The following is a 12,454-nucleotide window of genomic DNA, read 5'->3' as shown; positions in this document are numbered from 1 at the left end:
TTAAGTTCATCCTCCTTCCACGGGACAAGGGTCCCTAAGCAAGGCCCACAGGGGCCCTAGCACTGACCGCACATGGGCTGAGCCAACTCTGGGGCTGGACGTGTCCGCTCAGCTGAGGAGACGATATCCCCGACCTCACTGTGCCCCTCAGCATGGACTCCATCCGACTCTGTCGCGCCCAGCGGTCCTGCCTCTCGCCCGTCTCTATTCCCCCGCACCGCGCTCCTCACTGGATGACATGGCCCAACGCCAAACCCAAGAAATTAAGACCACACACCGCCATCTTCCTAAAGGTTGTTTTATTGTAAAACCATAAATACAACACTGACATGAAATCATTTAAGTAACTGATCCTCTCTAACCATTAAAAGGATGTCTTTTTGCCTTGGCATCAACCAACTGGGAAATAATGTTGGAAGAATTCGGGGGGTGGGGGGTGAATTCTGGGCTGGGGCTTTTGGCGATTTAAGGAACCAAGTGGAACCTTCCTCTTCTTCCTGGGAATGTCCCACTTTCGGACAAGAACAGACAGGTAAAAACAGCAACATTTAAACAGCTCAGTTTTAAATTTTATTACTCTGTAAAAATCTTTTTTTTTCCTTTTTTTTTTTTTTTTTCTGTTCCTTTCCTCCATTTGACATCAGAAAAAGTTTTAAACATCACAAAACTGATTTGGCTGTAAATGGAGATACAGTACCAAAACAAAGTGAAATGAAAAAACCCAAAGGACAAACAGAAAACCCTAAATAAACCCTCAAGTTTGGTCTCGGGGGTTTACAGATCACGAGAACTGTCAACTCAACCCCCATGCAACGTGACTCCTTGGAGAGCCGCCGGAGCCACACCGACGACACGGGAGACCGCAAACAACGTTTTTTGTTAATTAACACAGCAAGGGTGACACTAGGTAACTTTTTTTTTAAATACAGTACATGGTACACAGGGCCCCAAGAGGGCCCCTGCATGAACCCCTCGTGAAGACTGGAGCCAAGCACTGGCTGTTTATAAAAATATTGTGTTGCTACAAAAGTATAAATTAATGCTACCGGTATTAAGAAATATTAAACACATAAAACTTATAAGGATTAAGAAAAATATTCATTAATACCTGTAGAAAACTCTGGCCTAAAAAAGATATTTTTTTTGTGTTTGTTTTTTTGTAAATTTTTTTTTGTATTTTTTTTTTTTAAGATGACTTGAGTTTCTTGCACTCGGAGAGAGAGACACAGTCAGATGTGCCTATGGTATTGCCTAGAACATCTTTAACTACTGAGAAAGGACGGGGGTGGGGGGGTGCACGCACGTGGTTACTGAGCGGGGCGCGGGCAGGAAGGGGCACCAAGGCTTTCTGAAGATTTACCTGATGTGAAAGAGTCACCGGCGTGAAGTTTGCAGGGGGAAAAGAAAAAGGATCAGAACACAAATGAAAAATAATTTACGCTTTTTAAAAAATATCTCTGCTTCGGGTGGTTGTACAAAATGATTTCCTGATGCTTGAGATCTGAATGGCCCCGGACGCACTGCCCAGCAGGTCCCCTCTCTCCCAGTTGGTGAGTCCCAGCCGCACGCCAGTCCACGAGCTGGCTCACCACCCGGGGAACCCAGACACCCTGGCTGGGCGGGAGGGAGGGCCCCGGGCAGGGACCGGCTGGCACCTGGGCTGTGGGAGGAGGCTTCCCTCCGGCTGGTCTCAGACCCCACGGTCTCGGCCAACTGGACGTCAGGAAGCGCCACAGGGATCCCAGGCCCCTGAGGTTGTGGACAAGGCTGGGCTGTGCCCCTTTAAGGAACTTTGGTTCGAAGAGTCAAGGTGCCCAGTGGGGATGCGTGGGTGGGTGGGACCCGTGGGTCCCGATGCTGGCACCCGACTGCAGATCTAGCCAACCCTTCTCTGGACAGGAGTTGGGTCTCGGAAGCAACACCCGTGGCGGCGGCGGGGACGTGAATACAGTGAACAGCGCCCCCGGGATCTTCACCCTCATCAAAGAGGAAGCAGGTGCCTCCTCTCCCAGAAACCACAGGGCCCCCTCCGGGGAAAGGCAGGCCTCTACTGACCACGACCCTCAAACCCAAATGAGAGAGGAAGAAAAACAAAACGGCGACAACAAAATCCTCCAGAAAACCCTGAAGAGGGAACCCAGGAGGAAAACGTAAGAGGAAAAACAACACCGTATCATTGGTTCACCATAACTGGCCTAGCAAACATGAGCCACAGTGAAGAGAGGGGCAGGCCCAGCTGGAGCTGGGGGCTGGGGCAGGGCCGGCAGGGCTGAGCCCAGAGGCCCCGCCTACCGTCTCTAGGGAACAGCCTGGGCCGGACTCAGCCTCTCCATTCCAACCAGCAGCCTTTCCAGGAGCTCCCCATCAGGTACATCCTAGGAAAACAGGCGTTACCACCATTCTCAAGGCCAAGGGCAAAGCTATGAACTCACCCCAGCTCAGCCGGGCAGGAGGCGGCTGCCCACCACACCCCATGTGCCTCCTCTTCCCGTCTTTGCAAGTGCGACAATCATGGTGACAACATCCAGGCACCGTCCCCGTCCCGCCTGTTGCTCACAGGACTTTCTCCTCCATCCGCAACCCACCTTCACTCCGAACCTTTCTTGGGAACGTGTGGCCCCCGAGAGTGTGCGCCGTATCCCTGATGTCTCTCCAGGTGGCCCCTCGCCGAGAAGTCTAGTCCCAGTCCAGGCAGTAGCTGGTGGCCTCAGCCAAGCACAGGAGACCCCCGAAGGCCGAGGTTCGGCTTCACAGTGGAAAACACGCCTTGCAGGGTTTTTCCCTGGTGTTTCTTCAAAGTGCAGGAAATAAAAGAGGAAACTCAAGGGGAGAACACCTGCCAGTTTACGAACCAGGTGTAAAAAGAAAGTCCTTCCTTGGACCGTTCTCTCCTGACCAGGAAACCATTGTACCCTTTTCCCACCAAGAGCCAAAGCCTGAACTTGAAGCCCAAGGCTATCGGGTGGCACGTGCTCGGGGATCCCACAGCAGCTTTGCTCACGAGGCCCTTCCGTTTTGTTTCCCGGTTTCTAACCACTATCTGAGGCCTGGCTGGTGGGCCACGCACCAGGAGGGAGAACGGTGTTGGGACCAGAGCATCCGCACCCGGGCCACACAGATTGACCACTCATGAGGCTGCAGTCCTTGGCCTGGATTTGGTGGTGAAGCCAGTGGACATCAGATGAGGGGAGGCCATCCTGCAGGATGGAGGCGTGTTCTCTCTTCTCCCCCTCTGGGATCCACATGTGTCAAAACCAGACCACTTCTGTCCTGGGAATCACATGACTTGAGTCAAGTTGTGTCCAAGTTCAGCAGATGACCACACTGAGCTGCCAAAAACATGACTGAGATGGCCCTATTGCCTGGCCTGCCAGCAACCAACGGCTTGTGGTAGAAAGTCCCATAGTGGTCACAGAACACGGGGAGCCGAAGACAAAATCCTTCGCAAGGTCGGTGCCAGGGGAGGAGCAGGGAGATGAACTGGAAGAGTCTACCCTCAATCCTTTGGCTAAACTAGAATTTGGATAAGGTGGATATTGCTGGAAATGAGGGGCCACTGGCTGGACCTATGAGATCTTTGGGTTTTCCTAAGCTGTTCACTGCAGCAAGATTCGCACTACGGGAACCGCATGCATGAGGAGGCAGACTGAAGGGGCACCTTGATACAGCCATTCCTGTTGGTGACACCTTTTGGGGGAAACCAGCGGCTGCAAGAGAAAAGGACTACCTGCCACCTTGTGACCGAATCCAGATGAGGCAGCCCCAGGAGACAGCTTTCAGAGTGCCTAGCAGCATCTCTCCTAAACCTACAGAGCGAGCCAAGCCCAAAGGGTTGAAAGGAGGTGGGAAGTTAGAACAGAACGAGGGTGACACGTATGACTCGACACTTACAGTGTAGATAACTAGACTTACACAGACTTTCATTCTGGAGGGCAGACAGCCCCATATTCTGAAGAGAATCTGGAGTGCTCTGAATGAGTCTCTGGGCTTGGTCTCTGATGGCTCTGCAAGAAAGTGAAATGTCTGGCCCGGTAATGGGGCAACACAGAACAGCTCTGCTCTCAGGACAGGATGGTGGGCTCCAAGGCTCTATTCCCACCAAACACACAAAGCTCTGATCCTCCATGTGTGATGGGAAGTGCCAAGTCGTGGACCCTTCCATAGCAGCCTCGTAGCTACCTTCTGGAACGTCTCCAAAAATCAGATCAAAAAGTTCCCTGCTGCTCCCACACTCTCTCGAGTGACATGAGGTGACTGTCCAGTGCAGATGGAGGCTCTTCTGGTGGTGTGACCCCGGCTGGAAATGTGGGGGAAATACCTAGAACTTCTCCAGGAGAGGCAACGGTACACTGGTTCCTGAGACCACTGCTTGCTGGAGCGAAGGTGTGAACGGCCTGTTGTGATGCATTTCAGTCTGTCCAAGACTTGGAGGGAAAAGCTGGGTTAGTTCTCATGAGGTGACGTGAGCAGGCCTGGCCCCCAGGGATACCGTTCTGGTCTAAGATCGATCCTAAGCCTTCTCGAGTTTTTGGACCAACTTGACTTCCCAATCTGCTAACGGACCCGGGGAGGGACCTGTTGTACAGTGCTTTTTGGAATCGAGGTATCTCACTGCTAAGTAATGCTTTATTACCAGGAAGGGAGGGAGCGGACTTGGTCAACCCTCAAGATGGTGAAACATGCCTTTGCAAAGAGCCCTCTGTGAGGGTGGTCATTCTTAGCCTGCAGCCCTCAGTGTGACCATCTATCCCACTAGCCATGGCCACTGGGGGGCCAGAGGCCACCAGCACATCACTCGTGGGAGGGCTGGGGGGAGGGGTGGAGTGCTGACCCTGACAGAACCACCTCCTGGGAGGGCAAAGGGGCCACGCTCTTGGCACTTGGACTGAGCGTGTAGAACCTAAATTGCTCACGGAGAGAAAATCCATCTTTCACAGCCTCATGTTAAATGTGGCCTGATGCCACTGTGCCTTCCAGACATCGACCGTTTGGCCACCAAGGCACCAAGCTCAACTACTGTCCTGGCAGGAGGGCCCAGGCTCATGGAGGGGGAAGGACCCCTCCCCCAGGCCTGGGGCAATGGAACCAGAGGAACCCCATGGGGCCCCAGGGAGGGGGGAGGGGCTGTGGGTCTGAGGTGCTACGGATGTGAATGTGGAGGGACTCGGGAGTCCCGGCTGAGCTGGAAGTGTCAGTGACATGGCGAGTAGTGTAATGCACTCTGGGTACAGAAGTCAGACATTCGCGGTACCAGACACGGCAAACCGGGAGGGCGGGTCTTCCGCGTACATTCACGAGCACTCCTAAGCCACACGCTTCGCTATGGCTTCCACCGAACCCCACGTCCGTGAAACCTGTGACTCCAGCCCCACTCCTGGTTTCCAAACAGCAAAGCCAAGTTTGTGGTCTTGGCCGTTCGAATACATGAACATGGGACAGTACAGGGAGGGCTAATAAAAACCTTAGGCTACTGAAGGTACCACTGAGATGAGCTAGTTTACAGTGTGATTTGAGGAACAAAAAGGGCAACTGAAAAAACAAAAAACAAAACCAAAAAAAAACCTCCAAAACATAAGTTACAGACATTCAGTGCCTCCTAGCAGAGTCTAAAATCAAATTTGAGGGAGAAAAAAAAAAAACAACGTAAAAACTGCTAAAATGTTAGGGAAAAAAAATTGAGTGGAGACAGTATCTATACTTCTTTAAAAAAATGTCTTTTTTTTTTTTCTATCTTATATTAAAAAGCAAAAAGTCAGCTTTATATTTTTAAAGTCTCCTTTCCTGATTTGGGGAGATAGATAGGTGTGTTTCTAAGGCGGCTGCCCCCGGGACCCCCCCCCCCCCACCAACGGGGAGGAAGCTCGGCGGCAGCAGCTCAATGCCCTGAAGGTGAACGAGAACACAGTCCAGTGCAGACACTGTCCGTCTGATGCGGTCTGGAGAATCCATGGCAGAGCAGCCGGGGTGGGGGTGGGTGGGGAAGCGGTGTGGTCAGGAGGGCTGTGGGGAAGGGGGGAGGAGAGGGGGAGGGGGGAAGCCATGGGGGCAAGGACAGAGAACGTCAAGTCACTTCAGATCTCAGCTGCCTGAACATTTTACGGCATCAGCCTTCTACCAATCTGCACACCTGAAAATGGAGTCTTTGCAGCCCCCTCACTGAGAAAAGGAGGTGAAGCGTCTTCCCTCTTTCCCACATAGCTTTCCTGACACACCCAGCTTAATGCACAGGCGCCCGCGAGCAGGCGTGTGTGCACGCACCAGGGTTGTGTGTGTGCGCGCACGCGTGCACGAGGCTGTGGGGGGCCGCACGGGCGAGCACAGCACCCCCTCCCCCGTGCTGCACACCTGCGGCCCACGCGCTCAGACGCGTGCGCACGCCACATGCACACGCACGCTGAAAAAGCACTTAAGTTTCCAGGGGGGCGTTTCTAATGAGGTCCACAGTGTTTAGAACTTAAATTCCTTTTTCTTTGCGACAGTGTTGTGTGTGTGTATGTGGTTTTCTTTTTCCTAACGTTTCTCTTCTCTTTCTCTTGTCTTCCTTGTCAGCGTCCCGAAGTTTTAAAGCATGTTGGATTTCAGAAACATGAGTTTGTTCATGTCTTCCGGACTGAGCAGCCGCCTCCTTTTGATCAGAAGTGCTTGCTCACACATATTTACACACCCACTCCTGGCCCCCACGGCCGGAACCGCGAGCAGCCAGAAGGCCAGCTTGGCGAGTTTCGTGTGCTTTTGGGTCACGCACGACCAGTACTGGAAGAGATCGGGAGTGGCCTGGAAGAGGGGCTCCTGCAGGTAATCGTACACCTCGTTCTTCCCCAGCCGATCATCCTCCTGAGCCACGGGGTGCTCGCCCGCGGCGGAACGGGGCTTCTTGGCGGTGGGCTCAAAGTCGGCCTCCTCGGCCCAGGACTCCTTCACCTCGTTGATGAGCTCGCACACCTTGCCGATGATCTCCTCATGCTGGTAGGGCGGCACAGGCCTCAGCTTCTGCTGCGGGTCCAGGATCATGGCCACCTTGTGTGCCGGGTGCACCTTGAAGTTCTCCTTGAGGGCCTCGAGGAAGAGGTGGCACAGCTTGCTAACGGTGCCTGCGTCGTTAGCCTTGGCCGTGAACAACTTCTCCAGCCGGACGTAGGTGGGCAACACTAGCTGCAGGGTGGGCTGGCTCTCGTTGCTCAGCTCAATGACCGCCTGCTTGACGGGCGTCAGGATGGCCGCCAGGTTGCTGAGCAGGTGCTTGTTGAGGCTCTGGATAAGGTTCATCTTCTTGGCGCGGCTGTAGAACTCGCAGATCTGCTCGTAGCGCTCGTGCACCAGCAGCAGCGAGTCGGTGACTGAGTTCCAGCAGGGCGGCGGCGAGGTCTCCTCCAGTGAGCCAAAGGTCTCCTTGGCCAGGCCCGTGGAGCCCGCCAGGTCCTCGCACACGTTGAGCAGCTCGATGACCTCATGCATGCTGCGGGCCTGCAGCGTCCGCTTGCTCAGCACGCTCTGCACCACCGAGTTCAAGGCACAGGCTGAGCAGCGAAGGCACATGCCGGCCTTGGAGAAGGCCGACGCGCTCACCCGGCAGTCTGTCACGTACACCGTCCTGATCTCCGACATCACGAACTCTGACAGCACGTTCTGCACCCAGTGGTGCACCAGGTCGCCGCTGTCGCGGATGTCCGCGCCCTTGACGCCCAGCACGTAGCTCTTGATGTGGTTGCCCTCGGCCTGGTAGGCCGTGAGGATGTAGCACGAGTCGGGGCCGACGCTCTGTGAGTGGCAGGTGACGCCGATGCCCAGGCAGGCGTTGCTGCCCAGGGCGCACGTCACCTTCACCTTCACCTGGTTGTACATGCGCGGCAGGTGCTTCAGCGCCAGCGTGTTGAAGTTGCCCAGGATCTCTGTGACCGAGAAGGCCCCATAGCGGGCACCGCTGTCCACCAGCGTTTGGGCCAGCTTCAGGAACTCCTTCCCGCTCACCACGCTCAGCGCACCCAGGTCAGCGCACATGACCCGCAACAGCCGCTCTGCGATGTTCTGCCGCTCCTTCTCGGGGATCATGCTGTTGGGTGTCAGGCCACTGGTTATGGCTGGCGGAGGACACAAAGAGAGATGTCATTAAACTTGGCATCTGAGGTCCCTCTGTCTGGCGGTAGCCTACTGCTCAAGCACCTAGTATTAGGAACTGTGAGGAGGTTTCACCTTGCACACCGTGAGCCTTAAAGGAATAACGTTCTGGGATTGACTAGTAATGCCTGCCATGAGCACGGGAAGAGAATACAGTGGGACGTGTGCAACATACTTGCTGCACGCGTCATTCACCTAGCCTCTTAAAGCCAACTAGTCTAACTTTTTCAATATAGGAATTGCCCCTAAGAAAGGAATCTCTAAAATAAATGAAGCCACAGCATCAGGAAAGAGCAGCCTACATTAGTTGCAGACAGTGGATTCCAGTTGTGACTCTATAACTAAATACATGCACTCTGACCACAAAAAGGTCACCTCCTCTCCCCAGGCTTCCTTCTGCCTGTGCAGTGAGATCAGAATTTCCACGGGTGAGGTCTTAGGTGTATAAGAGCTTTAGACGTGGTCTCACACCATCATGAGAGGAACAGGTGGTGGGATGGGGGAGCAGAGGGCCTCTGCTAGGGCTAGAGGTGCACAAGGAGGACCTCTACGAGCCCCCAGGCTCTGGCCTGGGAGAGACCTACTGTTGTTGGCGCTATTCCTCTGGGCCTGGGGTTTCCACTTCTCTTCTACAACAGCAGGTGGCGATCGGGACTGGTTAGAGGCGATGTTGTTCTCGTTGTCCGCTGCGGGCACAAAGGGGACAGAATGTGACCCTGAGGTGCAAGAGGCCTGCCAACTCACAAGATGAGAATGACAGCAGGGCTGGTGAAGTCCAAACAAGACTTCTAGGGCGCAGGCCTGGGTCCCAACCCTGGCTCCTGCTCAACCTCCGATGCTTGCAAAGCCTCAATTCTGTCACTTGGAAGAAGGAAGATGAGCACATGGGTGGGACACACGGGCTGGAAGGACCAACAAGAGAGAATGCAGGGAGAGACCGGAGCATGGGGCCAGGTGCAGAGTAACTGCCCAGTGGGTAGGAAATGCTGTCCCAACTTGATCTGGGAGGCCTCACCCCCACACACAACCCCATGTTCTAGCTCAGAAATGGGCGGGGGGGGCCAGGTACAGCAAGGGGCCCAAGGGACCTCACATTCTCTCACTTCTCTCAAGTGTGCTTTCCCATCTTTTCAGTTTATTGACTAAATATTTAATTAAAGGAACAAAACCAAACCAAAGCCCTATAGGATACTAAGTTCTCAACCCCCTTCCCTGTCAGAGGTGGAAACTGACGCCCAAAGACAGGAAATAATCTGCCCCAGATCACACCAAAAAAACCAAAGGCAGGGCTGGGACAGACATCCAAGGTCCCAGATTCCTAATGCCTGCTCCATCACGTCCCTAACTTCTGTTTACTTGTGCATATGCAACTGAATCAAAATGGTACATGCTGGACGCCCCGGGGACTCAGTGGGTTGAGACTCAGACCCTTGATTTCGGCTCAGGTTATGATCTCAGGATCATGAAATTGAGCCCGTGTCGGGCTCCATGCTGGGCATGGTGCCTGTTTAAGATTCTCTCTCTCCCCCGCCCTCTGCCCCTCCCCACCCCCAGCCCACATGGTCTCTCTCTTGCTAATAGACCAGACAAAATGGCACATGCCTGTTTTCCTCCCTTCACTGCGACTCCTTGCCATTTTTACAGAATCATTTCTGAGCAGAAATGGTCTGAGTACCGTGCTTGTCATTACAAATGACCACACAGTCTTCCGTTGTAGGATCCCCCATGGGTTGCTGAATCACACACCGAGTCCTAATTTCTGGGCCATTTCCAATAGGCACCTACTGTTTCTGCTATTAACCTACTTGCCTAATATTCTACTATCATTTCTCTGTGCTTTTGTTTTGGTGGGTTTATTCCCCTGAGACATCATCTTACAGGCAGAATCACAAATTCAAGGAGATGAACAGGCCAATGACACTGGCTCAGGGTTGCCAGCATCTTCCACTGTTCTCAGTTCAAGGCCTGAGGCCCTGGAAGCCAAGGCCACAATTTTTATAGCAAGGGAAGAGGCTTGTTCATGTTCAGTCCTGCAAGGGTAACTAAGAAACTCCAGGAAAAAACAAAACCAAAAACATCCCCCCGCAAAAAACAACAAAAAAAGAAACTCCAGGATATCCACTCAAAGGAACATATTCTAATCACTAAAGAAAGGTGGTTGCACAGACTGTGGTAACAAGAGAAAAGGCATAATGAAATCAGATCTCACCATAATTTATACATATTATTTATATTTGTATTTTGGACTTGAAGTCAAATAACAAATAAATCCATGCACCAAAAATAGGCTGGGGGCTGTCGGGTTGGGCAGGGGACGGGGGACTTTCACTTCCACCCATGAAGCATGACCTGCCGCAGGAATGGCTCTTCCAGTGGGAAATAACTGTGAATCACAACTCTGCTACTTTCGGAGAGATAACCCAGGTTCTGATCCCAGAAAAGGGTGAAAAAATGTGGTGAGTAATACCACTGGCCCCAGCTGGCCTGAAAGCAGTTCGCAGGAGGCAGCACGGGGACAGGGTATGGGAACAGAGCCCAGAGGTCTTGCTGATTTGAAGAAGCAGAAGCTGATGTTTAGGCAGGCCCAAGGGAGCTAATATTTACAGGGAAAGTACCAGAGAAGAGGGAGTTATGTAAAGAAAGCGCACGTTGGAGACCTTCAGTAGGGTTCCCTGAAGTCTGCTCAATACTCATCTGCCCAAGTACAGGGTCAAATTCCACAAGACTGGGTAAAGAATCACTAGAAAGCACCAAGTGGAGGGAACAGGGAGGAAATAATTTGTATTCCCTCAACCAGAAAGGAAAGACCACAATGTGAAAGGGATTGGGTAGGGTCCCCTCATTATGGGGCAAAATTAACAACAGATTAAGGGCTGCACTAGACTTGCCCTAATACCTTTTTTTTTTTTTTAAGATTTTATTTATTTGAGATAGGGAATGAGTGGCAGGGGGTGGGGGGAGGGTGTAGAGGGAGAGGGAGAAGCAGCTGCCCTGCTGAGCAGCGAGCCAGAGGCAGGGCCCAATTCCCAGGACCCTGAGATTATGACCCGAGCCAAAGGCAGAGGCTTAACTGACTGAGCCACCCAGGCGCCCCCTCTGCCATAATACATCTTATGAGTAATCCTCCAAAGTATCAAGGTGGTCCTATGTTAACCTATAAATCAGAACAAAGTTCAATGTTTTTTCAAAATCTAGCACCTAACAATATAAAAATTCCCAATGTCGATTATGCAGTAAAAAATTGATCAGGCATTCCAAACAGTAAGAACATAGGACCTATCAACCAGGAGAAAAACCAGTCAATAGAAACAGGGCCACAAAGGACAGAGATGATGGAATTACCAGTAAGGAGCTTACAGGGGTGTTATAAATACCATAAATGCGCTCAAAGACATGAAGGGAAACACAACACCATCAGGAGAGAAACGGAAGATGTGAAAAACCCAAAACTAAAACTAACCAGTTCAACTGGAACTTGAAGATATAAAAATAATCTAGGGAAACAACACACCATATGGGATAAAAGATCAGATGCCACAGAAGAAAAAAAATCAGTGGAGAAAGAGCAAGAGAACCACCCAACATGAAAAACAGAAAGGGTAAAAGGCTAAAGATAATTAACAGAGCAGGGATGCTAGCAGAAAGGCAATTTCATATACATGTAACTGGAGTCCCAGGAAAAGGGGGTGAAGGTAGGAAAAAAATACCTGAAAAAATGGACACAATTTTTCCAAACTAGATTAAAAGTCCAAGTCCAGATTCAAAAAGCTCACTGGACTCGAAGCAGAATAAACATAAAGAAAATAGCACCGAGGCACAGCATCATGACAAAATCGTTGAAAACCACTGAAAAGAAACTTAGAAGGAGCCAGAGAGGGGGAGAAATTACACACAAATGAACAACAGTAAGAACGACAACAGACCCAGAGGCAACGGAATAAAGCATCAACAGAAAGGATCATCCTAAATTTTTTTTTAAAGATTTTATTTATTTCTTTGACAGAGACAGATCAGAAGTAGGCAGAGAGGAAGGCAGAGAGAGGAGGAAGCAGGCTCCCTGCTGAGCAGAGTGCCGGATGTGGGACTCGATCCCAAGACCCTGAGATCATGACCTGAGCTGAAGGCAGAGGCTTTAACCCACCGAGCTACCCAGGCGCCCCCTAAATTTTTTTTTTCAATCAACCTAAAACTCTAAATCCAATGACAGTATCTTTCACAAATGAAGATTTTTGAGATTAAAAAATTCCAAAAAAAAAAAAAAAAAATCAGACCTGCACTGTAAGAAATATTAAAGGAATTTCTTTGGGTCTTAGCAAAAACAACATCAAATAAGGATCTA

At 51.5% G+C, this 12,454-nt stretch overlaps 1 protein-coding gene across 19 annotated transcripts in view; it reads right to left on the bottom strand.

Annotated features, from left to right (window-relative positions):
* Positions 1–288: 288 nt before the first annotated feature.
* ZNF618 (zinc finger protein 618) overlaps positions 289–12,454 on the bottom strand; it is a 186,955-nt gene continuing 174,789 nt past the window's right edge. For all 19 annotated transcript variants that reach the window (XM_047700304.1, XM_047700307.1, XM_047700305.1 and 16 more), the window contains 2 exons: positions 8,700–8,801; positions 289–8,078 (listed from right to left, as the gene is read on the bottom strand). In XM_047700304.1, the coding sequence (XP_047556260.1) occupies positions 6,562–8,078; positions 8,700–8,801 (1,619 nt within the window). In that variant the 3' untranslated portion in view covers positions 289–6,561. The remainder of the gene's footprint in view (positions 8,079–8,699; positions 8,802–12,454) is intronic.

Source organism: Lutra lutra, chromosome 13, assembly GCF_902655055.1.
Source record: "Lutra lutra chromosome 13, mLutLut1.2, whole genome shotgun sequence".
Taxonomy (NCBI): Eukaryota; Metazoa; Chordata; class Mammalia; order Carnivora; family Mustelidae; genus Lutra; species Lutra lutra.
This window is presented reverse-complemented; position numbering and strand designations above follow the sequence as displayed.